The sequence below is a fragment of the Phyllobates terribilis genome, unplaced genomic scaffold (assembly GCF_046119375.1).
Source record: "Phyllobates terribilis strain yellow unplaced genomic scaffold, ASM4611937v1 Scaffold_1__5_contigs__length_1240528914, whole genome shotgun sequence".
Lineage (NCBI taxonomy): Eukaryota > Metazoa > Chordata > Amphibia > Anura > Dendrobatidae > Phyllobates > Phyllobates terribilis.
In genome coordinates this window covers 1156372742-1156400230 of record NW_027362761.1, presented here as the reverse complement: position 1 = coordinate 1156400230, position 27489 = coordinate 1156372742, and the positions used below count along the sequence as shown (strand labels likewise).

Here is a 27489-nt window from a genome sequence, read left to right as displayed (position 1 = left end):
AGCACAACACAAATGTGTAGTAGTTTCCTAAGAGAAGCGATCATTAAACGACTAGAGCGGCTGTGGTTTACCTGCTCATCTACATAGTTGTCGATCCTCTTCTGACACTCCAGCCACTCTTCTGCAATCTGCGCCATCTCTTGCTCCAGCTGAAGGTACCTTTGTAGTAAGGTAGTGTACATGTCCTCGCTGTACGAGTCGTGCGATGCTGTTCCAAGCCTGGGGCACAAAACACCAGTCCAAGAGTGTGAGTAAATGCTTGAGATTACACAATTCTGCAAGAACACTGCTTGGCTACAACAACCCAGCAACCTCACACTGAACCTCCAAACGCCATCATTAGGTACGAAATGAGCCATTTAGGATCAAGCACTATAGGAGCAGAACATTGGGGGGGGGATGCAATGGATTGGGTTTCAGAATACTGATCTCGGGATGTCTGGGCGCCCCAGCGGTCAGATCCTGGCAATTAGCAATATATTGCCCATTCTATATAGGGGATCATTTATTTGGGAATAAACCTATCAAGGTTTAGACCAACTTTTTCTACCTGCGACTCACCAGACAGACCAAGATTATGTCCAGGCTTTCCTATCGATAGTAAACGCCTGCACTAAAGTTAAAAACATCTTGACTTCTACTTTGTCTCCTGAACCCAATCGAACATTAAAATAAGTACAAAATGAGTCAAGTATGTTGCTAAACTAGAGATTGCTGCAGTCACAGAAACTAAGAAAATAGGAAAAAACTAAGATACTTTGCGCATAAATCAGCCAATTCATGTGAGCCCAACAGGCACAACCAAGCGATTCTCTGTTTATTTTCCTAAAGTGTAACGTTATTTGTTAGCTATATATGGAGATGGCTGCTGCTAGTAAGTACCTGTCCTGTTTGGAAGTGACGATCAGTCTTTATATTTATACATAGGCTCTGACCGAGCACTCCACCCATCAACCTATGGCGGTTTTAATCACAGCAGGATCCTACCTACCCATATAAATGTAGGCCATCAGCCCAGGAGAGGAATCACATTAGGTTAAGTTCCCAGCAAAGAGGATCACCTTGTCATGACTGTTCGGCTCATTTGAATTGGCCAATTTGTGTGCCAAGTATCTTAGTTTTTTCCTATTTTCTAAAGCAGTATTGCAATTTCAGATACAGTGCCTACAAGTAGTATTCAACCCCCTGCAGATTTAGCTGGTTTGATAAGATGCAAATAAGTTAGAGACTGCAAACGAGAGTAGGTTTTATGAACAGAAGCATAAATCTTACAAACCAAAAAGTTATGTTGCTCAGTTGAATTTTATTAAATTTTAAACATAAAAGTGTGGGTTAATTATTATACAACCCCTATGTTTAATATTTTGTGGAATAACCCTTGTTTGCAATTACAGCTAATAATCGTCTTTTATAAGACCTGATCAGGCCGGCACAGGTCTGTGGAGTTATCTTGGCCCACTCCTCCATGCAGATCTTCTCCAAGTTATCTAGGTTCTTTGGGTGTCTCATGTGGACTTTATTCTTGAGCTCCTTCCACAAGTTTTCAATTGGGTTAAGGTCAGGAGACTGACTAGGCCACTCCAACACCTTGACTTTTTCCCTCTTGAACCAGGCCTTGGTTTTCTTGGCTGTGTGCTTTGGGTCGTTGTCTTGTTGGAAGATGAAATTACGACCCATCTTAAGATCCTTGATGGAGGAGCGGAGGTTCTTGGCCAAAATCTCCAGGTAGGCCGTGCTATCCATCTTCCCATGGATGCGGACCAGATGGCCAGGCCCCTTGGCTGAGAAACAGCCCCACAGCATGATGCTGCCACCACCATGCTTGACTGTAGGGATGGTATTCTTGGGGTCGTATGCAGTGCCATCCAGTCTCCAAACGTCACGTGTGTGGTTGGCACCAAAGATCTCGATCTTGGTCTCATCAGACCATAGAACCTTGAACCAGTCTGTCTCAGAGTCCTCCAAGTGATCATGAGCAAACTGTAGACGAGCCTTGACATGACGCTTTGAAAGTAAAGGTACCATACAGGCTCGTCTGGAACGGAGACCATTGCGGTGGAGTACGTTACTTATAGTATTGACTGAAACCAATGTCCCCACTGCCATGAGATCTTCCCGGAGCTCCTTCCTTGTTGTCCTTGGGTTAGCCTTGACTCTTCGGACAAGCCTGGCCTCGGCACGGGAGGACACTTTTTCAAAGGCTGTCCAGGCCGTGGAAGGCTAACAGTAGTTCCATAAGCCTTCCACTTACGGATGATGCTCCCAACAGTGGAGACAGGTAGGACCAACTCCTAGGAAAGGGTTTTGTACCCCTTGCCAGCCTTGTGACCCTCCACGATCTTGTCTCTGATGGCCTTGGAATGCTCCTTTGTCTTTCCCATGTTGACCATGTCTGAGTGCTGTTCACAAGTTTGGGGAGGGTCTTAAATAGTCAGAAAAGGCTGGCAAGAGAGATCTTTAATCCACACATGTGAAGCTCATTATTCTTGGTGCCTGAACTACTTCTTAATACTTTAGGGGGACCAAACAGAATTCTTGTGGTTTGAGGGGTTGAATAATAAATGACACTCTGAATTAACTTTTAACGTTTTTAAAAAAAAAAAAAAAAAAAAAAAAATTTGCTGCAGTGCATTTCCCACTTCCAGGCTGATCTACAGTACAAATGTCACAATGCCAAGTTAATTCCGCATGTGTCAACCAGCTAAATCTGCAGGGGGTTGAATACTACTTGTAGGCACTGTATTTCATGTTTGCATGCTATAGCGTTACAGAGTGCAACTTTGTTAGCTATAGATGAAGATAGCTACTCTTAGTTCTGTTCTGTTTGGAAGTCACAGTCAGTCTTTTGATATTTGTAGTCACAGAAACGACCGTGCAGAATGATCACTAAGAAAACCGCCCGCAGCATTTTCCACGTTACTGAAATAAACAGTCTTGTAGAAATCCTGGAGAAAACACTGGGGTTAATAAGGAAACCTATCATACAATTCATGCTGCCCAAATTATAGGCAGCATGAACCAAAGTCGGACTGCACTATTGGAGCCAGGTATTTTATTATGAATATAAAATAATAGTTAGAAGATCCAGCTGGTGACCATAGCCGGAGACTAGTCTGAAACTGCTCTTGGCCGGCTCTTCCTGATCTTTCAGTCCCCTGAAGTGGCACCAGAGTAATCTCATCTCCAGCTATAGTCCTCAGACAGATCTTCTCACTATATTTTCTCTGAAGCGCCAGAACATTCAGAGTAAAATATAACCTGGCTGCAGTCATGCAGCCAGGCTCTAATTCACACGGTCTACAATTTGGGATCCCCTTGCTGTGCTGTAAGCTGTTTACAGACCATGGCTTTTGCTGCAAAATGCAAGAGAAAAATCAGGAAAATCAAATCCTCCTTGAACAGCGAAACTGTATATGGGGTTAATCAGAATCACTGTAATACTATTTACCATGAGTGACTGGCTAATTCGGATTTTAAAATTTTCCCCCTCCAAAAATTATTACAGTTTGTTTTCCAATGAATTGTAAAGTTTATGGGTGACATTAAAAGGTGGAAAACGTTCTGAAAATATTCTTCTTGGCAAGATGTTTTTACATGACAAAAACCTGGCATTCTAACAGGGAGGTGTAGGCGGTTTATATTGCACGTATGTATATATGCAAGGAAAAACGTTACCCCTTAGACCTCAGTCCAGAGCCTCTCACACTTTGCACTGACGAGGGCCAACAGCCTGAAACACCGTGTCTGCAAACAGATTCTGATTTGGCTTTTATCCTAAGTCATATTGCATGACTCGTTAAAGGGCTGATAGTGACTTGTAGGATTGCTGCTTCCCATAGGTGGCGCTATAGAGTACAAGTCCTCTTTTTCTCTGAAGAGGCAATTTGCGTGTATGAATATATAAACTGTGTGTGCACATTTTCTACATTTCGCTTTCTTTTAACACAACCAACAGAACTAGGCTTATTTTGGTTACTATTAGATGTTCCCTGGAGCTGCCACTGACTGGTGCGATGTAGCAGCGGGGCTCTGCTCCCGCCGTCAGAGCTGGTAACAGCTAATCAATGGGGGGGTTCCTAGTGTCGCAACCCCACCAAACTGATAATGATGATCTATCCCATGAATAGGTCATTGAGATCATAATGCTATAAAAAGCTGTTAAAAGGCACAGATGGCATTACATAATAGCCAATAAAGGAGTATTCCCATCTACAATATCCTATCCCAATATGTAGTAAGTGTAATAGTAATATAAAGCAACTACTTACAATTAGAAATGTAGTGTAGTTCTTCTGATTCACCATGTTGCTTACCCCATGAGCAGGGCATTGCAGTAGCTTAGGTATACATGGTTACAGCCACTAACAACTAACTGTCACTATTTGAGTGGTCGTATCCATGGATACCTAAGCTACTGCAATGCCCTGCACATGGGGTAGGAGACATAGCTAATCAGAAGAACTATACTACATTTCTAATTGGAGGTATTTGCTAATATTGCTATTCTTACACTTACTACATATTGGGACAGGATCTTAGAAATGGGAATACCCCATTAACAACAATTAAGATCAGGAAAAAAGTCGCATCGGGATCATTAGCTTTGAGCATTGAAGGCAGGTTACCTTAACTGTGAAACCAATGCCGGCAAGCTGTTTTGGAGTAACGGTTCAGAAAATACTAAGTTTTCGAAGAGATGCTTATTGTGCAGTTCCCAGGTCACCTGGAATTTCTTCAAATGTTCATTTTCCTGCCGATCAGAAATGTAAAAAAAAACAAACAAAAAACAAAAAAAAAAACACAAAACCTGTAAATTAAACTCTCAAAAGACATCGCCTGCCGCAAAGGAGACGGTGTCATCAAGGCTTACAACACGTAGTTTAGTCATTTAGGTCCTACCAGAGTGATGAGGAAGGTGCCGATTGTGCATGCCGCCTGACAGAGGGCGCTGTATTCTTCTAGGAGGAGGGAGATGAATTGGTGGGCTTGGGGAGGCTTGTTTGGGGTCACCTTAAAGCCCAATGACAAGTGCTTGAGTAGACGGACTTTCATCTCCAGGACGTATTCTCGCGCTTGCTGCTCTAAGCGTTGATACAACTGGTAAGGGTCCCGCTCACATAACCTGTATAGGGGGCAGGAAAAGCCATAAAGTGAGGGAGTGTAGCAAAGACGAAATTAGATTCCCCTGTGGTTATAGGCTCCATGTAGAGCAATGTGTAACATGCCAGGACGTAGTTGTGAGAATGGTGCCACAACTAATTGTATGATAGATGGGTTTGTATGCATTAGACTACGTTCACATCTTGGTTTTTTCAGCATTTTTTGATGCTCTTTTTTATGAAATTTTCAGCTGCGTTTTACAGTACCAGCAAAGTCTATGAGATTCCAGAAATCTCCTGCACACATCATGGTTTTTTGTTCAGGATTTTGTGCTTTGCATGTTTTTTTTGCACAACAGAGAATGTCACTTCTTTCAGCGGTTTTTCAGCATTGGAAGTAATGGGTGGTGAAAGAAAACCCTGAAAAAGCCCACCAAAAACACGTGTCCAGTTTTCAAAGTTTTCAGCTTTTTTGTGCCTAAACCAGAATGAGATTTTTTTTCCACTGAACTTAAAAGTACATGCATAACAGACAAAAGGAAAGTGGGGAAAAAAAATGCTGAAAAACGCAAAAAAAAAAAAAAAAATTGCATGAAAACAGCAACAAAAATCTTGAACAACCTCTCGGCAAGAGACCAGGTTTTGATGCAGAAAAATAATGCTTAAAAAACCATGATGTGTGAACATAGCCTTAGGCTTACCGGCCTTTATTAACCCCATGTCGGCCCCCTGACTTTAACCCCTTAATGACATGGCCATTCATTCTATCAGTGTACTGGAACACAGGTAAGAGAAAATTCCAAGTGCATTAAAATTGCAAAAAAAACTGCAATTTCACAATGGTTTTTGGAGTTTTCTTTTTTGTTTTTATTTACCATGCTCACTATATGCTAAAACTGACCTGGCAATATGATTCTCCATGTCAGTATGATTATGTAGATCCCAAACATGTATAGTTTTTTTGTTTGTTTGTTTTGTTTTTAATTTAAGTGGTGAAAAACATTTTGGAAATTTGCAAAAAAAAGATTAGAAAAAAAAAAAAAGAGTTTGTCACAGGTTTCCCCGAGACCTGTAACATTTTCATTTTTCGGTTGAGGGCTTATTTTTTGTGCCCTTATTTTGGGGTAGATACAATGTTTTCATCGCCCGTTATTGCATTTTATTGCACCGGACAAAAAAAAAATGTAATTCTGGCGTTTTGATTTTTTTTTCATTATGCCGTTCACTGATCGGCTTAAATTTATATATTTTGATGGATCGGACTTATATGAATGCAGCGATACCAAATGTGTGTAATTTTTAATTGTTTTATTTTTAATGTGGTAAAAGGGGGGTGATTTGAACATTTTTTTTCATATTTTTAAAAAGCTTTTCTCACTTTTTACTGTATTTCTTAATCCTCTTAATTTCATCAGTACACATAACATTGTGGGTTAAAGTGAATTTAGTGATATAATGTATAATTGGTGAAGAAGGGTTGAACTTGATGGACCGTGGTCTTTTTTTTCAACCTATGTAACCCCAATCTGTAAACTGTGTAACTAAAATAAAAATCAATAACCACCAGAATTGTGGGGGAAAAAATGCAATAAGAGGCAATCAAAACATTGTCTCTACCCCAAAGTGGTATCATTTCCACCCCATACATTGGACCGTCCGCTCGTGATTATCCATCCTGAGCATTTACCTATCTACCAGCTCTTTCATTCCATCCTTCTCTGGCACCAGGGACTGGTCCTGGTCGTCCGCCAAAGGCGTCCCAGCTTGCCGGTATATGCATCGGATCATGTACCGTACGTCTGACCAGTAATTTTGGAGCTGTTGGGATTCCCGTTCAGTCTCTGCTGAAATTTCCCTAAAGTTAAAAGCAGCGGGAAAAAAAAAAAAAAAATGTTAATATTGCAAAATTCACACCAAAGCAGCAAAGTGAGTAAGCTTTCTGAAATCTCGTGTTTTTCTTGCAGGTTTAAACCATCAAAGGATTTTGCTTTATTCTTCAAATCTGCAGCAAGGCAATGCTTTCAGCATGTTTCACCCGAATGATTAGGAGGGGAGGGGGAAGGTGGGGGATGTGCATGTAACAAGTGAAAAAAGGGAGTATTTTACGCAGAGTTTTTCATGCCAAGACACTGGCTTTTGGAGCAGAAAAATCGACTGAAAATATTCAACGTTTGCACATAGCCTAAGGGGTTCAAAAAAAAATAAAAAATATATAAAAAGTTATTTAACATCACTGCATCCACAAAAGATCTTTCAATATGTAAAATTAATTTAACTATATAGTAAATGAATGGACCCAAAAAAAATTCTAAAGAGCAGAACTCCCAAAATTTAGACTACAGCACTTTCCCAAGTAAAGAATTAAAAACATCGTACCACAAAATGGTTGAAGTAAAAATAGCAGCAAAAAAAAAAAAAAAAAAACAACAACCCTCATACTGCTTCATAATTGGGTAAAAAAAAAAATAAATAAATAAAAAAGTTTTACATTTCAGAAAATTGGTTTGCATTTATTTTTTTATTTTAAAACTTCAACATTTTTGAGAACAAAAAGGATCAGGCATGTTGAAATCGCCATGCCTCACCCTTCTTTGCATCAAGGAGAAGTGGTCACACCCTATACACATAAAAATTTAGGATCTCAAATGCTGCTCTTTTTTAAGCCTGGAGTCCTTCACTTATCTTACCTGCGCTCGTTACATGCTTCACAACTGCATGACATTTCAGGAGGTGCAGTGTTATTAAGGGCCACGGTGGGTGCAACAGTCTGAGCTCCGACTAACATCCGCCCTCCGCCGACAGATTCCTGTTTTGAACCGCTGTTTCCCGGTGGCATGTGCAAAAGGAAATCTTGACTCTAAAAATATGAGGGATAAAATACTTACACACACACATTATATTTATATATATATATATTGTACACAATTCACAAATAAAACGTAGTAGTACTAAGAAAGACGTAAGCAGAACTACATGGTCATGGAGTGTGGGCACAGAATGACTGATCAAACCAAGCACAGCCTTTCTGTGCACAATTCAGTGCACCTTCCCACCTAATTGTTTTGCATATTATCGCTACCCTTATCTGGATCCTGTAAAATCAGTCAAGGAAGAGGAGGGCGGAGTTAAAGAACAAAAATCAAGTAGGTTGGAACGAGGCCTATGCTTGGTATGAACAGTCATTTTGTGCAGACAATATTGTAGCAGCTGACTTACCACTAACGATTGGTCTTGCGTGGGGTGGATATCCTCGCTTTCTACCGTCCGCCGGCAGTCTGAGCATACCCACAGGGGAAGGTGCATCTTGGCGTTGGATTTTGGAGATGTGGAAAGTGCTAGTTTGCTTGAGTTTTTTGTGCCGCACTCGGAGAGTGTAAGGTCCTTGCGTTCACTCCTACACAGGAGGCAATGCTCTCCTGTGGTGTAAGGCGCCCTCTGACCCAGGCCAAATGTAAATGGTGCCTTTAAATTTAATTAAAAAAAAAGAAAGAAATTACGGATTTATTAATTTGGCAGCAAAATTATACTACCACCAAACATCAATGAAGTCACTAGTGACTTTCACAACTTTTCACATCTTTCCCTATTGTGCGCGCTGCCAGGATTCTCCGATGCCGCGAGCAGGCGGTCGTACGACCACATGTATGCGATTTGAAAACTTCTGGCCACATCCTGACTAGACGTGCCTGGCATACCTCAATACACTTGTACTGAGCAAGGCCCGACAAGTCTAGTCGGCACGTGACTGCATGTATGCAAATCCCATACTTGCGATTACATGACCGTCCACTCCCGGCATTGGAGAATCCTGACAGCGCACGCTGTGCGCACAGTGAGGGTTCACAGGTCTACAATCACAGAGACTGCAGTCTTGTGCCTCAAGCCTGGACAACCTTTTTAACCCCTTTTACTGCCAGGGGTTTCTCGACATTTTATGGACACCCGCACAATGTCATAATGCCACTCAGCACTTTAAAACCACCGGTTACCTTCATTTTCTGTTAAAAGTAAAAAAAAAAAAAAATAATGCATAAAACCTTATTAACTAAAAGTGTGACCCAAATAGAAAGTTGGATGCACTGCACCTCCTTAAAATAAAAAAGTGTAACATGTGCAGAGTCTACACGTACCCATCCCAGGCCTAGGTCTTCATTTTATATAACTAGAACTGGAAACACCAAAAATCTGGTTTTAGGCTGGAAAATTCAATTCTGGATTGTGTCACTTTACGACGTAAAAACTTTGGAATGCCTCCATGCATACCCTTGGTTCATAGACAGTTTTTTCATGACACTTTGGACTTTAGTTTTGAATTCATTAAAAACTGTAAAAACTTAAAAAAAATTTTTTATTTTTTTTAAGGTGCACTTAAAACAGATTGTCATACCACACAAAATAGTTCATTGACATTTCCCATAGGTCTACTTTATGTGGGCATCATTATTTTTTATACATCCATTTATTTTTTTTGGGGGGGGGGGGGGGTGGCACCTAAGCAAGTTAAAAATTTTAGTAGCATTTTTCACATTTTCAAGGAAGTTTTCAGAAACTTAATTCAGTTCTCAAGTCCCTTTCAGGCGCATGTATTTTAAAATAAACCCACAAAAGCTCCATTTATAATGACGCCCCCCTTACAGTATACAAAATAAAAGTTTAGTAAGTCCGTTAACCCTTCTGGCGCCTCACATGTCTAATGCAAATTGTAATCAATAAGTGAAAAATTTTGGGGTTTTTGCCATTAAAAATGGAGGTTTAGCCCAAAATTTTTCAGTTTAAAAAAAAAAAAAAGTAAACAGGTGTGAAAAAGAAAATCCAACAAATTTTCAATCAATTTCTTCCTAGTACGGCAATACCCTATATGTGGTTGTACTGAACTGGTGCACAAGGAAAGGAGAGACATCTGTTGGTCAAATTTTGGCGAAATGGTTTCCTGATTCAAGAGCGCATTTTCAGAGCCCCTGAAGTGTTTGACTAGAGGAAACCACCGCCCACCCCCAGAAGTTACACCATTTTTTGGAAACCATACCCCTAATGCAGTGCATGTGGTGCAGGGGACTATTTTGACCAACAATGTTCAGCAGAAGTGACAATTTCATCCCCTGCGCCCAGAGGTTTTACTTATTACGTGTGACATATGGACTGTCTGGAAAGTGTCTATGATTAAAGAGATAGCAAGTTATAAAGTATCATTTATATTTCAGTATGTTTGCACAAAAAAAAGAATTGTAAAAAAAAAAAAAAAATGTAAAAAAAAATGGTGACGTCATTTTGCAGGACACGCAACATTCTTATTGTTAACGGACATGTGAGGGCTTATTATTTGAAGGACAAGTTATAGTTTTTATTGGTACCATTTTGGGGTGTGTGTGTCTTGATCGCTTTTTATTCCATCTTTTGTAAGAAAAGTTTATATAAAAACAATTCTGGCTTCTTTTTTTTTAATGATGTTCCAAGGGCAGAATAAATAACACTCATTTTATAGTTGGGTTGTAACTGACACATTAGCGTCATATCTACAGCTTAGATTTTATAACTTTAACAATTTAATTTAAACAAAAAAATGAATGCTTTGATATGTCGCCATATTTTAAGAGCTGTAACTTATTTTTTTTGTTGGAGTAGTGTGACAGCTTATTTTGTGTAGAATTTATTGGTACCATATTATTGTTCGAGAATGTATTCAATTTTATTAAGTGAAATGACCATAAAACATCTATTCTAGCTTTGGTTTTTTCTTTATCGAATTTACTTGGCAGGATAAATGTTATACTTCATTTGGGTGAACACGGACACAGTGATCTAGCACATGTATCGTTTAGTTATACTTTATAATCGTATTAGCAAAATAAATATATTTTTATTTATTTTGAGACGGTATTAGAGGGCATGTTTTATTGCAGGATGAACTAGAATTTTAGTTGGTATAATTTTTGGGTATGTGACTTTTTGGTTGCTTTTTAGTCTTTTTTGAGGAAAGGCAAGGTAATGAAGAAATAGCATCTCTGGGGTTGTTGTTTTTTTTAGTTTTTTTCCTTGCCATTGTCAGGACAGTAAGGCTATGTGCGCACGTTCAGTATTTGATAGCAGAAATTTCTACAAGGTTTCTGCATCTCTTAGCAGCAAAAACACGTTTTGCAGTGATTTTGGTGCGTTTTAGTACAGCAATGAAAGCTTTTTGAAGATAGAGATTTGAAAAAAGAAACGTGGGTCATCGCTTTAACCCTTGGATTACTGTAGGAACCGGGTGTGAGTATATGTGTGTTTATTTAACTCTTTACTTCGTAATGAGGGTGTCTGGCTAACACCTCTTCATTACTAAACCTATGGTTAGGTGTCAGCAACACCTAATCCCATTAACCCTAATGCCACACTTGTTTTGTAAAGGCCCCGTCACACATAGCGACGCTGCAGCGATCCTGACAACAATAAGAACTGTCAGGAATCGTTGCTGCGTCGCTGTGTGGTCGCTGGTGAGCTGTCAAACAGGCAGGCTCACCAACGATCAGGGGAGCAGCGACATCGTGGAAACACGATGTCCTGCTCCTGGTTACCAGCCTGCTGAAGCAGGAGCAGGCTGGTAACCATGGTAAACATCGGGTTACTAGGGGCACATGCGCACCTAGTAACCCGCTGTTTATCATGGTTACCGCTCACTTTAGCAGGCTCGTAACCATGATAAACAGCGGGTTACTAAGTGCGCGTGTGCCCCTAGTAACCCGATGTTTACCATGGTTACCAGCCTGATCGCTGCTCCCGCTGGTCACACACAGCGATGTGTGCTGACCAGCGGGAGGGCAACAACCAAAAAATGGTCCAGGACATTTTGCAGCGATCAGCGACCTCACAGCAGGGACCTGATTGCTGCAAAGTGTCACACATAGCGACATCGCTGGTGAGGTCGCTGTTGCGTCACCAAAACCGTGACACAGCAGCAATCTTGCCATGTGAGACGGGGGCTTTAGTATATACAAATCCACCGCATCTAATGACATTTCAACCTGTCTCCGCTACAGAAATTGACATGCTGCGGGTGAGTTTGGGTACGTGCCCATGATAAGGAGGAAATGCTGCGTGTTTGAAGCTGTGCAGCGGCCAGATGTTACAGCATAGTGAATGGTATTTTTACAAATCCCATATCCACTATGAGTGCATCTGAGGCCACTAGTCTCCGCAACAGAAATTTGACCACTAGAAAGTACTGAATGCGGTAAATACGCATGTTTCAGTGAAAACATGCAAATTCACCTGCGCTCAATAGAACGCAGCGTTTTGGAAACAGCAAAAATATGCTGTGTCCGGATCAATGGGCACATAGCCAAAAGTTAAAAAAATGGTGTGGGCTTCCACGTCATTTTCATAACCAGCAGAGGGGAAAGCCAACCACTGGGGAAAGATCTTACTAGCCAGGGAAGGGGCCATTAGCCAAAAATGTTCTGGCTATTAAAAACAGCTCACAGCTATGTGCTTAGCCTTTACTGGCTAGATTACAGGGGAACCCCAGAAAAAAAATTGGCGTAGGGTCCCCCTATAAAATCTAACGCACAAAGGCTAGGCAGACAGCTGTGGGCTGATATTAATAGCCAGGAAAGGGGCCATGGATCTTGGTTCCCTTCGAGACCAATAATATAAGCTCTCAGCGGCCCCAGGACTGGCGCATCGATAAGATGCACCAGATCTGGCACTTAGCCTCCGCTCTTCCCACGTGCCCTGGTGGTGACAAGTGAGGTAATAGGGCTGGGATTCATGTCAGCCTTGTCAGCTGACATGAAGCCCAGGTTAGTAATAGAGGATGGCTACAAGACACCCTCATTACTAACCCCGTTAAGTTTTTGAAATAAAGACACGACCAGAATAAAGTCTTATTTTAAATAGTTACATACGGTTTTAATAATTTACAAATAAAAAATACCATATACTCACCTAACGCCCATTCCGCTGAAGCCACTGTCACCAGTAAAAAAATAAATAAATAAAAAACAACCATATCCCTCACCTGTCCGCAATGATGACATAATCCAGTGTCCCACGACGATCTGGGTCACTTTTAGTGCACCTACACCAGCAATCACTGATGTGCCTGCTCTAAAGGACAGCACTCTATTCACTGACAGGACTGTAATCACTCCTGTCATTGTATAGTGTTAAGATGCCGGGAGTGAGGTCACCGGAGTTCAATCAGCTAATAAGCTGAGCGCTCCGGAGACCTCACTTAATGCACCAGTGTTGCATGGGAAAATTCTCACACCGCACCGATGGTGTGAGGCCACCGGAGCTGATTGAACTCTGGTGACCTCCGCCCTGGCAGCACATATACACTGCTGGGAGCGATAGTGCTCCTGTCAGTGTATAGCATGCTGCCGGGTGATCGGTTCGCCGTGGGACACTCGTGATGACGGCAGTAGGAGAGTATGAAATGTTTTTTTATTTTAATATCAATTTTTTTTTTTTACACCGAGCACAGACGCCAGCTGAGGAGACTACTTCTCCCCTCATCAGCGCCTGCTCCCACTATTAATTGAGATAGTCAAATCCGCAACAAACATCCGCAGCAAATCCGCAAATATTTTTATAACTGCGTTTTTGCGGCGGATTTGACTGACGCAATTGAAGCCAGTCAAATTCCTCAGAAAATTCCTGATCATGTACACAGCACTTCAGGATTGTCATTGCATTAGCTGGCACAAGGATGCCCTAGCTTTTTTGACCCACTTTTGCGCAGAAAAAAAACGCACAGTGTGCACATAGCCTTAAGTGACAAGCTAGTCTTAGGCTGTCAAAGCCAAATAGCAGAAGGTATCAAAAACAAAAGTAGATTTAAAGCCTAACATACAAAAATAAGAGAACAACCACAACGTCAAAAATGAGGTTAAAAAAACGTGTGGAGAAAAAAAAAAAAAAAAAAACGATGAAACACAACAGTAACCTAATTCAACTAATAGGTGCAGAAAAACTGCAGCATCAAACACTCAAATACTAGTTAGAGTAGCCTTATAATTCGGGTTTTTACAGACACAGCCAAACCACATATTTATATATTTTTCAGTAATAAAGGACTTAAAAGTAAAAGGGCCATTCACATTATGCCAAGATTTCCATCTAGTTTTCTCAACATTTTTTTTCTTTAACTTTGCAGGTGTGATACATGAATCCTAGTGCTACCCAGGCACAGGAGGAGATGGCACATTAATTCTCTCCTGTACCTGCAGCCGGTCAGCTTCCCCACAACCCCGGCTCCCATGTTCTCCTTCACACTGGATGAAGTTGTTTCTCAGCCCAGATTGCCACTATAGCTGTGATTTAGGGCTCAAATTTAAGCTAAGAGTTAAAAGAGAAGGTGCCATGAAGTTACATTTATCATAAAAGACAGAAAAAGGTATTTTTTTTTAAACAATAGGGAAAATAAAAACACCAGAAATCTTGCAATTTTCAGACTGATCACTAGGCCTTATGATAGACTCATACTACCGGTTCTGTATGAGTAACCTTCCTACAGACTCATCATCATCATCATCATCACAGGATAACAATGACTGATAACACCTCTACATATTGTAGATAACAGAGGGTTCACTATTCACAATAGAGGATATCACAGCTCACCTCCTCCCCCAATGAACACACTTCAATTGGGTCTATTCTTTGCAATGTCAAGGTGAAGAACTGGAATAGGGAATCCAATACTAGACAGTGTGTACTGTACATTGCAAAAAAAAATGTTTTATAGCATTATATTAAAAAAATGAATAAGAACCTAAATTTAGATTGTGAGCTCCAATGGGGACAGTGCCGATATTGTCTGTGAAGCGCTATGGAATTAATGGCGCTATATAAGGGAGTAAAATAAATAATGTAAACAATAGGTCATTTTCTGACTAAACACTCCATTTGAGACTAGGGCATTACGTTGTCACTATCCTACCTAACGACTGACAGTGGGGTTACACTAGGCCGAAAAAAAAAAATCAAACCTTGTTGGATATTCGGATGCAAGATTCATGCAACTTGTCTGCGCGCAGCCTTTTTACAGCAAGATCCCATTCAGATGTCAGGTTATTTTTGCATAAGTGTTCTTATTTTTTCATGGCTAAAACATGTACCCATTATAGTCTATGGGGCTTTTTATCGCCTACTCTCCCAAAAAAAAAAAAAAAAATATCTGAGTCATGGATCAATAAGTATTACTCACACAAGTCTATGGGTCAGTGGAACCCCCAAGTACTCCCCCGCCGCCCCCCAACGCAGGGGGACAGTACCCCCCCCTCCTCACCCGCAACGCAGGGGGGCAGTATTTTTCCCCCTCACCCCCAACGCAGGGGACAGTATTTTATTTCCCCCCAATACAGGGGGACAGTATTTTATTTCCCCCCAATACAGGGGGACAGTATTTTATTTCCCCCCAATACAGGGGGACAGTATTTTATTTCCCCCCAATACAGGGGGACAGTATTTTATGTGGCTCCCTGCAAGGGATAAAAAAAAAATACTGTATGGGGGCACAATGTAGTTTTATATTCACAACGCCCACTAATCCTTTTACTCATGGGGTACAGTATATTAATAGCATATTCACACACACTGGAAAGGTACAAGTCTATTTTTTCTTAGCCCTACAGTAAAACGTATTTGTAGCTGTTGGATATTCATATTTTGTGTCATTTTAGTTACTTTTGGTCTGTAATTGGTAGGGGTGCCCCACTGCAATTTTTTCTTTTTTTTTATCCAGGGTTGTCTTGAGTGTAAAGGCGAAAAATGTTGGGAAAACACCAATCTACATAATGAACTGACTAAAACAAGTAGGATGTTCGCCCAGCCGGGTGTGTACAGGATAAACGTAACCTTGACGTGTTATTGGATCACGTGCAGAAACCTGATTTATTGCAGGTGCGAAGTCACACGCTGCATAAATACTCAAACTAAACAACAACAGAAGACACGCAGCACCGCACATACAGGAGCACTACAGAAGACACGCAGCGCCGCACATACAGGAGCACTACAGAAGACACGCAGCGCCGCACATACAGGAGCACTACAGAAGACACGCAGCGCCGCACATACAGGAGCACTACAGAAGACACGCAGCGCCGCACATACAGGATCACTACAGAAGACACGCAGCGCCGCACATACAGGAGCACTACAGAAGACACGCAGCGCCGCACATACAGGAGCACTACAGAAGACACGCAGCGCCGCACATACAGGAGCACTACAGAAGACACGCAGCGCCGCACATACAGGAGCACTACAGAAGACACGCAGCGCCGCACATACAGGATCACTACAGAAGACACGCAGAGCCGCACATACAGGAGCACTACAGAAGACAAGCAGCGCCGCACATACAGGAGCACTACAGAAGACACGCAGCGCCGCACATACAGGAGCACTACAGAAGACACGCAGCGCCGCACATACAGGAGCACTACAGAAGACACGCAGCGCCGCACATACAGGAGCACTACAGAAGACACGCAGCGCCGCACATACAGGAGCACTACAGAAGACACGCAGCGCCGCACATATAGGATCACTACAGAAGACACGCAGCGCCGCACATACAGGAGCACTACAGAAGACACGCAGCGCCGCACATACAGGAGCACTACAGAAGACACGCAGCGCCGCACATACAGGAGCACTACAGAAGACACGCAGCGCCGCACATACAGGATCACTACAGAAGACACGCAGAGCCGCACATACAGGAGCACTACAGAAGACAAGCAGCGCCGCACATACAGGATCACTACAGAAGACACGAAGCGCCGCACATACAGGATCACTACAGAAGACACGAAGCGCCGCACATACAGGATCACTACAGAAGACACGCAGCGCCGCACATACAGGAGCACTACAAAAGACACGCAGCGCCGCACACACAGGAGCACTACAGAACACACGCAGCGCCGCACACACAGGATCACTACAGAAGACACGCAGCGCCGCACACACAGGATCACTACAGAAGACACGCAGCGCCGCACACACAGGATCACTACAGAAGACACGCAGCGCCGCACATACAGGATCACTACAGAAGACACGCAGCGCTGCACATACAGGATCACTACAGAAGACACGCAGCGCCGCACATACAGGATCACTACAGAAGACACGCAGCGCCGCACATACAGGATCACTACAGAAGACACGCAGCGCCGCACATACAGGATCACTACAGAAGACACGCAGCGCCGCACATACAGGATCACTACAGAAGACACGCAGCGCCGCACATACAGGATCACTACAGAAGACACGCAGCGCCGCACATACAGGCTCTCTACACAAGACAAGCAGCGCAGCACATACAGGATTACTACACAAGAAACACAGCGCCGCACATACAGGATCACTACACGAGACGCTACTTAATTCTGGCTGCAGGATACTGCTTGCAAGCTCTTCAATCTTCCGAAAGAGTCCCTGGGCCAAACACGTAATAGACGGGCCACAAATCACTGCTGTGATTTGAGGAGCGAGAGGCACATCCCGATCAGTCGCATCAGCGACAGCAGCTCAGATATTGCTTTCCACATACAGACTTATCTTTAAAAGCTATCCTAGCAAACGGATATTGCATTGGTGCTGCATTGTACTTATCCTGATGGAGGAACTGATCCCAATGGTTGCACGAGATCAGTCCCACCTGTCCGCCGTATCAAGTGCAGGAATTATGTGATCAGACCCCACACCGGCGGCCTGGCATAAACAGCGAAAAAGGCTTAATGGCTACAGATGCATTTTTTTGCATCAGTTTTGATCCATTGGGTTGCAGCAGGAAAAAAAAAAGTTGAGCCTAATGCAACAAATATGAACCTAGCCCAAGTCGGCCATCAGCGAGTCTGGACCTGAAGTACGTGCACAAGAAAAAAAAATTTGCAATGGGAATTGACTGTCGCTGCAATTTAAAAATGAGCAGTGTGTGAACGTGCGCTGCGGATTTACAGTGCAATGTCGGAAAGTGGCAGCAGGTCCGCAGAGGGTCACAACGCATAACTGCAACTGCCGGATGAAAGCAGCACTGTGTGCACATGGGCACAGCAAGTACATGGCACTGCACTGAGGGAGGTCCATTTATGCTGCATATACAAGGCTTAAAAGCAACATAAAACACAGGATAAGTATCCCCAACCTTCTACTCCGATCATTAGATTTAGTTTGCTCCGGTCCGCAGGACGGCCATTATTATAACTAGCCTGCTATGAATAGTCTGTGATTGCCCAGAGCGGCACTCCCATTAATTATACATATGGATAAGGTCACCGCATGAAGATGTCTCACAAAGCACAACACTGCGCCTGTGCAGAGAAACCCATGTACTCCGTCTACTGTTATGTCCCAGCATGCACATAGAGGACCCGTGCATTAACTCTTACATTTACCTTTTAATGTGCATTTGGATAATAAGTGAACAAGCGTTCGTGGGAATCCTTCTTCCCAATTATGTGTAAAAATGCCATTGATCACGCAACAAATGAGCAAAAGGTTCAAAGAAAAAAAATAATAATAATAATAATAATAATAATGCTATCACTAGCGGAAAGATGATCCTGTATGGGGACAGAATGATCGTTTTTCAGATCCTGATAAATGGAGACGCTATGGGTCTTGGAAAATGATGACAAACGCAAAAAAATTTTTTTTCATAAAGATGTCGGAATTTTTTTTCACCACTGAAATAAAAAATAAACTATACACGTTTGGTATCGGCAAACTCATAATTACCTGGAGAATCTTACTGCCAGGTTAGTTTTACCATATAGTAAACATGGTAAATATAACACCCCCCAAAAAATTGTGAAATTGAACTTTTTTTTTTTTGCAGTGTCAATGCATTTTTTTTCCTGTTTTCCAGTACATTATATGGTAAAATCAATGGTGTCAATCAAAAGTACAACTTGTCCTGCAAAAAAAAAAAAAAAAAAAAAAACAAGCCCACATACGGCCATACTGATGGCAAAGTAAAAATAAAGTTATGGTTCTGGGAAGAGAAAAAAAAAAAAAAAAAAAAAAAAAAAGGAAAATGGAGGAGTTAACATGCAAAAAATAAATAAAGTATAGACTAAAGCACACTAGTTCTCTGCTTCCAAGCCGAGAGCAAACATTTCTTCACATACAACCTTTTACCTGTGGGACGCCTGTGAAATCGGAACTGAAGGGTCCGTCAGTGAAAGGGGTACCGTTTAATGCAATCTGGAAAAAAAGAAAAGAAATAAAATCCATTAAAAAACAAACAAAAAGAAAACATAACAAATTAGGCTACACTGTGCTGGAGGAGATGGCTGCACAACTGCGGGGACGCCGCTCATCTCTAATGGATTCCCAGCATTGAGATGTTTAAGGAATCCATGATAGTCACACAACGATATGTATGCAGGGCGCAGGGAGGGCTCCTCCTCGCCATAATCTGTGCAGCACTTCCTATGGAGGAGAGTTTTTGGCGATATTTCAGACCATCTGTTTAACCACAAGTGCCACAAACTATGCAAAATAACAAACACACTGTAACGACACGAACTATCAGCAGCGAGGTCACACCGCGAGGAGTGTTATCACACACAGCCCTATTTATTGCACTCAGCTTCTCTACAAAAGAATGTATAGTCCCACAATTTAATAAAAAGTGTAAAAAATAAATAAGCACAGTAAATGCATTTCTGCTCATTTCTACGGAACCACACGGGGTCTAAGTTTCCGTCTGCCGGAGTCCATCCATTGCTCTTTCTTGGTTGGATTCATGGCTGGTAGAAAACTTTTCCTCTAAAGCATCCCCCCTGGGGTGGGCAGGTCCCCCCCCCCGAGGATATATTTGACCCGCGACACTGTGCGGGTCCCCGGCCCGCCATCACACTTTCACCTATATTGGCATCCTAGATGCTGATACAGTAGAAAGCAATGATGGACTCTGAGCGTGGACATAAAGTGCAGCAGATTCATCTCAACTAAAAGCCCAGATCCTTAGATCAGGAATAGGACAGACATTGCATAACTTTCCAAACTTAAGAAAAAATTTACAGCACATCCTGCATTGTACTACAATACCAGGTTTATTGTATATTTTAGGAGTTGGAGTATTTTATACAGACTCCACTAAAAAATGGCAACCAACTCCATGACTCCGGCTCCACAGCCTTGATTACAATGAAATATATACCGTATTTTTCGGACCATAAGACGCACCTAAGTTTTAGAGGAAGAAAATAGAAAAAAAATGTAAGCAAAAAATGTGGTCATGATGCCCTGTTAAGGAGGAGGGGTCTGCAGCTGACACTGGTATAGGGGCAATGTCCCCCAATTCTGTTAATATCCCCCATCCTGGTATATATGGCCCCCTCCTTCCTGTTATAAGTGGCCCTCATCCCCCCCCATCCTGGTATGTATGGCCCTCCTCATCCTGGTACGCATGGCACCCCCTGATCCCCATCACGCTGCACACACAAAAAAAAAAAACAGTTATACTCCCCTCCTCTCTGCTCCAGTGCTGCGTCCTGCTCTGCTGCCAACAGGGATCTCACTGTGTGAGCCGGGCATGGCGTAACTGCCATGCGCCCTCACACTGAGATGCTGTGCCAAATAGTCAATGCTCCCCAAGCCGGGACTGTGTGCGTGGGGAGCAGTGACCATTCACTCACCTTAAAAGCGCACACTGTACCCGCAGCGCGGCTCTGCGGTCTGTGTGGCCGCTATTAAAGACCATGAATATTCACTACAATCCACCACCCCGGGAGTGGGTTGTAGTGAATATTCATGGTTTCTAATAGGAGGCAGCACAGACCGCAGAGCCGTGCTGCGGGTACAGTGTGCGCTACTAAGGAGAGAATTTCCCTGACACTCCACAGCCCTGATTGTAATCCTGCCGCTGTTAGGCTGTGTGCCCACTATGCGTTTTTCAAGTGTTTTTGCCACAGTATTTCCGCAGTGAAAACGCTTAAACGCTTGGTAATAGGTGCCCCATGGTCCCCAATGATAATCCACATATGCTGTGCACATGCTGCGGAAATTTCCGCTGTGAATTATCATTGCAGAAAAATACGCAGCACGTCCATTAATTTTGTGGACACGCAGCGTAATTGCCGCCATTGACTTGCATTGAAATGCATAACATCCGTACGTATACATATATACATGCGGATGTTATGCGGTTCAATGTGCGGATGGTACCTGGGTCTGGAGAAGAGGAGACTCTCCTCCAGACCGGGGTACCATAGTGCCTGTAAAAAAAAGAATAAAATAAAAAATAAAGATTATACTCACCTTCCGATGGCCTGTGGTCTCCATAGCGATGCGTCCGGTGTGTTGGGCGGCTCGCGATGGTCTAAAAGTACCTGCGGTGACGTCATTTAGTCATGTGACAGGTCACGCGACCGCTGACGTCGGCGGTCGCGTGACCGGTCACATGACTAAATAATGTCAACGCAGGTACTTTTAGACAACCGCGAGACACAGGAAGACCGGACGCAGGGGAGAAAACACCGGGGCTATCGGAAGGCAAGTATAATGTTTATTTTTTTTTTTACCATTTTTACTCTTTTTTTTTTTTTTTTTTTTTTTTAACTATTACTTGGTCACACACTATATATGCTGGCTGCATGGATTTACATAGTGTGACCAAGTTGTCAAGCACTTTCCAAGTGATGCTAAAATCGCCTGGAAAAGCGCTTGATAACCCGCATGCGGAAATGCATGTGAAGAACGCTTCACAAACGCTTCTACCTGACAGGAAAAACGCATGTACAATCCGCATGCACAATCCGCATGTGTTTTTCCTGCCAGGGAGAAGCGGAAAAAATATGCAGCATTTCTGCATCGTGGGCACATAGCCTTAAGGAAACTGCTGTAAACTCCTCCCGAAATAACAAGCACCCGAGTGGCCAGTGTGAAAATTGCATTTTTTTTCTTTAGATAAAGTTAAATTTGATATGAAAAAAAAAAAAAAGTTTTTGAAAAATACATAAAATTCAAAAACCTAGTTTATTATTTATTATACAGATAATGGCTCAGAAAGGGCCAATGTGGATGGAAGGTCCCAAAATAAAGTACTGTAAGCGGGATTAGCAGTCCTGGTGACCAAGTCGCCTTCCTAACTTGCCGCACATTGGCTGAATAGGGGAGAGATGGCACAAAGTTACCGGCACGTGTGGTACATAGACCCCTCGACCTCAGAGGCCAATGACTACGGTCTGATGGGGCTTCATGATCCTACTAATAAGCTCCAACCGAGACCTTCGTGCGATAATGGAGCCGGCTAATGACGAGGGCAGAGTACCAAGTCGTGCCAGAGACGAATACTAAGCAGCTCTTCATAAAATCAGCCGCTACAGTCACATAATAATTCTGTGCCCTGTTACCAGGCTGCGATAGACTAAAAATAGGCCCTTAAATCAGCGGAGGAAGTGAATGCAGCCATATTGAATCCGGCAAAGCAGCCAGGTGGCCTAGAGGGCAGGATTTCTGTTTAACCACAGACTTAAAACACACACACATGCATTAATCCTCGCAATATAAACTAGTGATGCTACTACGTGACTGCAAGGTCCGGGAGAGCAGGAAGAGTACTCATCTACAGAGACCTTAATGGGGAATCTGTCAGCAGGTTATTGCTATGTAATCAAAGAGCAGCATGATGTAGGGGCAGAGACCCTGATTACGGGGATCTTTCACTCACTAAGCTGTGTGCTGTAGTTTCAATACAATCATTGTTTTATCAGCAGGAGATCATCACTGCAGGACTAGGTCTCATGGACACAGCAGTCAGGCTAATCTGTGTAGCCCCGCCCCCCACCACTGATTGGCAGTGTACACAGGAAGCTGCCAATGAGTGGTGTGGGCGGGGTTAAACACAGCTCAGCATTCATAGCACTGCTACATCTACAGCAGAGAAAACAGGGATCACAACAACTGCACCAGGCAGCCCAGTATGTGACATCACTGGAATCAGGGTATCTGCCCTTACACCAGGCTGCTTTTGGATTACATGGCAAAAAATGCTGTCAAATTCTCTCCTTATGGTCCTGTGCCCACGGTGCAGATTTGCCGCTTTTTTTCTGTGCAGATCTGTCACAAAACCTGGAGGGCTTCCTGATGCCAGAAAAAAGTGAATGAGATTCCTGACGTCTGATGAACACGTTGCTTATTTTTGACTTCCAGAATTGGTGTAGATGTAACTCTATTTTATGTCAATTCTTTCAGCGTTTTTGCTGCAGGTTTCACCCAAACTAATGAGTGGGGGAAAATGCGCCAAAAAAAACAAACCACGAGGCCAAAAAAAAAAAAACGCATATTTTGCGCTCCGTTTTTTCTGGCAAGAGATGCAAAAATCCTTAATGTGCGCACATACCCCAACACTTTCCTGAAATAAAAATAGCGATTCTCAGTTTTGTTTTTTACGCTTTCGTTACCTTCTCCCAACATCTGACACTTTTACATTTTATTATCCACAGAGGTACGAGGGTTTCTTTTTTGTGGAGGAGTTTTGAATGACATTTTTCGGTTTACCATTCAATGTACTGTAAACAAAAAATATACAATTGTTTTTTGGACTTTGTTTCTACATCAATGTGCTGTAAAAATAAACAATCTTAGCGATCCAATTCTCATTACAATTACAGCACCAAACTTATATTTTTCCTTTCTTCAAGTGGTGATAAAATATTTCAGAAAATTGTAAAAACTAATATAGAACATTACACTCGTCTCCATGTCTTGAGACCCGAAACGATTTAATTTTTTCATTAATAGAGCTGTATGAGGGCACACCTGTCCTGCTTGTGTGCTGTAAAGGTCATGGTAAGAGATCGACAGCGCCATTTAATGGGAAGACAGCAGCGGGCGGTGATTGGCTCCGCGAGCCGCTGATAGGGGCAGGTGCCGGCAATAATGCAGAGAGGGACACTACAGTGGACATACAAGTAGGGGTTAAAGAAGGAATCTCATCAGAAAATGCTTTGCTTAAATAAGGTTTTATTAATTTAAAAATAATTTTAACATAATCAGTCATTGTACAGGAAGAGGAGGAGGTGAGCTGTGACATCCCCTATTGTGAATAGTGGATCCTGTGTCATCTACTGTATACAGAGATGTTATCTATCACTGTACAGGAGGGGGAGGAGGCGAGCTGGATCCTTTGCGGTCTACGGTACACAGAGGTGTGACTTGTTATTGTAATCCTGTGATGAGACTGCTGCAAAGTAGGAACTTTGAGTCTAGTATAAAACCTAGTAGCCAGTGTCAAAATGCAGTGAAACGGCAAATTGTTAAAAAAGAAAAAAAAAACATCCTTAGGATATATTATCAATATCAGATCTGTGAGGGTGAGACGCCCGGCACTCCTGTCAATCAGGTGCTCCCGATGGCGGCACAGCACAGCTCCATCGCCTGTATAGTGGCCGCGCCCGGGTACTGCACATTCACCATATCTGAATGATAAGTGGTGGATCTGCTGTACCCCGTTACAGAGCTGTGCCGGGTGTCACATTCCCCATCTATCTGATTTTGATGACCTTTCCTAAAGACAGACCATTATTATAAAAGTACTGATAAACTGTTTAGGAAGTGTTTAATTCCCCCCTTCCTTTCTAATTTGCTGGTGCCTTGTTTGGAGCAGAGTCCACTTGAGTAAAGTGACATGCACTTTCCACCCCCCCACCAGGCATTTTTCAAAAACCTCTTCAAGCAAAAAAATAAAAAACTTTTTGTATGAACAGCAAAATACCGTAGATTTCCCATAGAAATGAATAGGAAGAGTTTTCGTGCAATTTTAGGTTGATTTTTGGAGAGGATGCCAAAAAATAAAAAGCCCTCAAACTTTATGTTAACATAGCCTGATATTGCGAACAAGATTTTTTATTTTTTTTTTGCAAGCGATGTGAATACTAGGCAACAAGACATGAGGCTTTATAGCAGCTTACTGTATCCTGGCGAGTTGCTATACCAGCATCGACCCTCTGAGGGGCGCTGTCCCATGACGCTGCCATTACGTGCTCCTACTAATAGGCACAGATTTATATGTGAACCTCACCCGACGAGGTCACCGGCGGCTCAGGTTATTCCATGTGTCCTATGCTGTGATTTCCGTCACCCTTTTGGTATATACTGTTTCACAGGTTGTATCAGGTTTGCATTATATTCCAGAGCTGCATTCACAATTCTTCAGGCTTCCATCAGTCACTTATGCCTCAAAGAGTTTCTTCTAGTGATCCTCAGAAAAACTATAGGTGCCCAGACACATTAGAAAAAAGTTTATGAAAATGTCAATTCTTTCAAAGGTTTTTGTAGCTTTTTTCACCCAAATGAATGGGGGGAAAAAACAAACCAATCAAAAATACATGCAAAAAAATGCAGGAAAACCTAGTGTATTTTACACAGTTATTTTTCCTGGCAACACTGCAGTATTTGAAGATTTTTCTGAACATTTGCACAGTCTTCAGCATATTCATGAAATAGGACTAACCAAATAATGCGATTTTTGATGCTAAAAAAGATGCAAAATCTGTTTAAAAGAAAGATAAAGAGCATTTTGGATTTCATGTCAAATTAATCAACATCGTGCGGCATTTTGAAACATTTGGGGCAAAAATAAAAAAAAAGAAAGAAAATTGACATTGATAAATCGGGCCCCAAGACTTAACATTTTGTGCCAAATTTATTACATCTCCGAACTACAAGGTTTGTCCTGTAAATGCACCTCGGGGCTACGCTGCCACGATAAGCTTTTGGTAGGTTTTTGATGTTGCAGATTTTCTTCACCCAATAAGTAAAATATTTTTGTTTGAGAATACACAGCATAAAAAAACTCACCAAAAACTCGTGGGAATGCAGCTTTAACATGTGCCGATGGACGCCTGTACACAATTGCTGATGGTTATCTGCCGCGTTTGGCACGTTCATCGGGTGATCTGCCGTATTTACATGAGCCAATATTTGGGATCGGTTCGGCCGCTCTTATTACACCTTACGCTTGTGCTTTCTGCCCGTCACACAGCATTAGTAAATGTGCTCCAATGTGTTCACGTTTTCTAAAAATCAAAGGCAAATCACTGTGATAAACTAGCGGAGAGAAAGCTCATCACCACATTAAGGTCAGGACTACTGCCGCTGTATAAACGGTGGCCACCCAGAACCACAGGCGCACAAATGACTGAGCCGCCACAATGATCTGCACAAGTTACACCAACCAGGAAAGCAGCTGGAGAGTTCAGCTTCCTTTAAAAAAAAAAGAAACGTTTCCATGCTATGGGCCATCTGCAACCCTCAACCTCTGCCAGACTAATCAGGATAAGTCGCTGGCTATGAGCATCTACAGGCAGTATACACTAGACACAGCCGCGCCGACGGGAGTCCGGAGGTTCGGGGAGGCAGGCAGGCAGGCTGCGCCGACGGGCGTCCGGAGGATCGGGGAGGCAGGCAGGCAGGCAGGCTGCGCCGACGGGCGTCCGGAGGATCGGGGAGGCAGGCAGGCAGGCCGCGCCGACGGGCGTCCGGAGGATCGGGGAGGCAGGCAGGCAGGCCGCGCCGACGGGCGTCCGGAGGATCGGGGAGGCAGGCAGGCAGGCAGGCCGCGCCAACGAACTTCTGGGCTCTAAGTAATCACTTAGCTTGTGGCTCCCCGGTAGTCTGGGCATCCTGGGAGTTGTAGTATGAGGTCTAGACTGTAGGTTTTATTACAATGGAAGTGACAATTTAATGTCCTGTGCTTTCCTGCAAAGTCTGCAAAAAATTCCAATATTGAAAAAATATAAAACATTTACATTGTAAAAAGACTTGGATCGCTATACATAAAGAGGCAGCAGTGTGATTTCTACATAACAAAGTCACCCCAACCTGGTAAAGGACAATGATGCCAGGGCTGAGGATGTATTGTCACGTAAATGAGCAGACACATCCTCCTCTTCCTCCTCCCCGCAAACCCTGCGGTCTCTCCCTGTACACAATCCTGCAGGAGAGAGCCGGCATGGGAAAAGGACACTTCAGGACTGGCACACGCCGAGCGCCGCACGGCAATAGACACAAAGATGACAGGAATTAACATCAGGAATCGGCCAATCACTCACATCTTGGGGGAAAACAGGACAGCCCCAGAAATGTCATACCAGCCATACATGAGCCCAACGACACCTCCACAGAACGGAGCGGATTAATAAAAGGAGGAAAACACACGTCCAGTACAGGAGTTCTGTATCTATGACTCATTTCCTATTACTTCATCTGTTCTTCATTGTAACTACCCGTATTCCCCCGCCCTCGAACGCCCGTCACCTGCTCGCCCAACATACACGTCATCTAAGAAGGAAACCTTCACACACCTGCCACAGAATCTGCACCAAACTCTGCGGCTTTTTTACTCAGGATTCACAATTTATTAGCATGGGGTGAAAACCATTGT

At 42.9% G+C, this 27489-nt stretch overlaps 1 protein-coding gene across 2 annotated transcripts in view; it reads right to left on the bottom strand.

Moving 5' to 3' along the window:
* FAM193A (family with sequence similarity 193 member A) overlaps window positions 1-27489 on the bottom strand; it is a 102641-nt gene that overhangs the window by 51873 nt on the left and 23279 nt on the right. For both annotated transcript variants that reach the window (XM_073648634.1, XM_073648643.1), the window contains exons 2-8: window positions 19236-19301; window positions 8316-8561; window positions 7787-7956; window positions 6787-6954; window positions 4900-5122; window positions 4626-4750; window positions 72-219 (exon numbers count right to left, since the gene is read on the bottom strand). In XM_073648634.1, coding sequence (XP_073504735.1) covers window positions 72-219; window positions 4626-4750; window positions 4900-5122; window positions 6787-6954; window positions 7787-7956; window positions 8316-8561; window positions 19236-19301 — 1146 coding nt within the window. The remainder of the gene's footprint in view (window positions 1-71; window positions 220-4625; window positions 4751-4899; window positions 5123-6786; window positions 6955-7786; window positions 7957-8315; window positions 8562-19235; window positions 19302-27489) is intronic.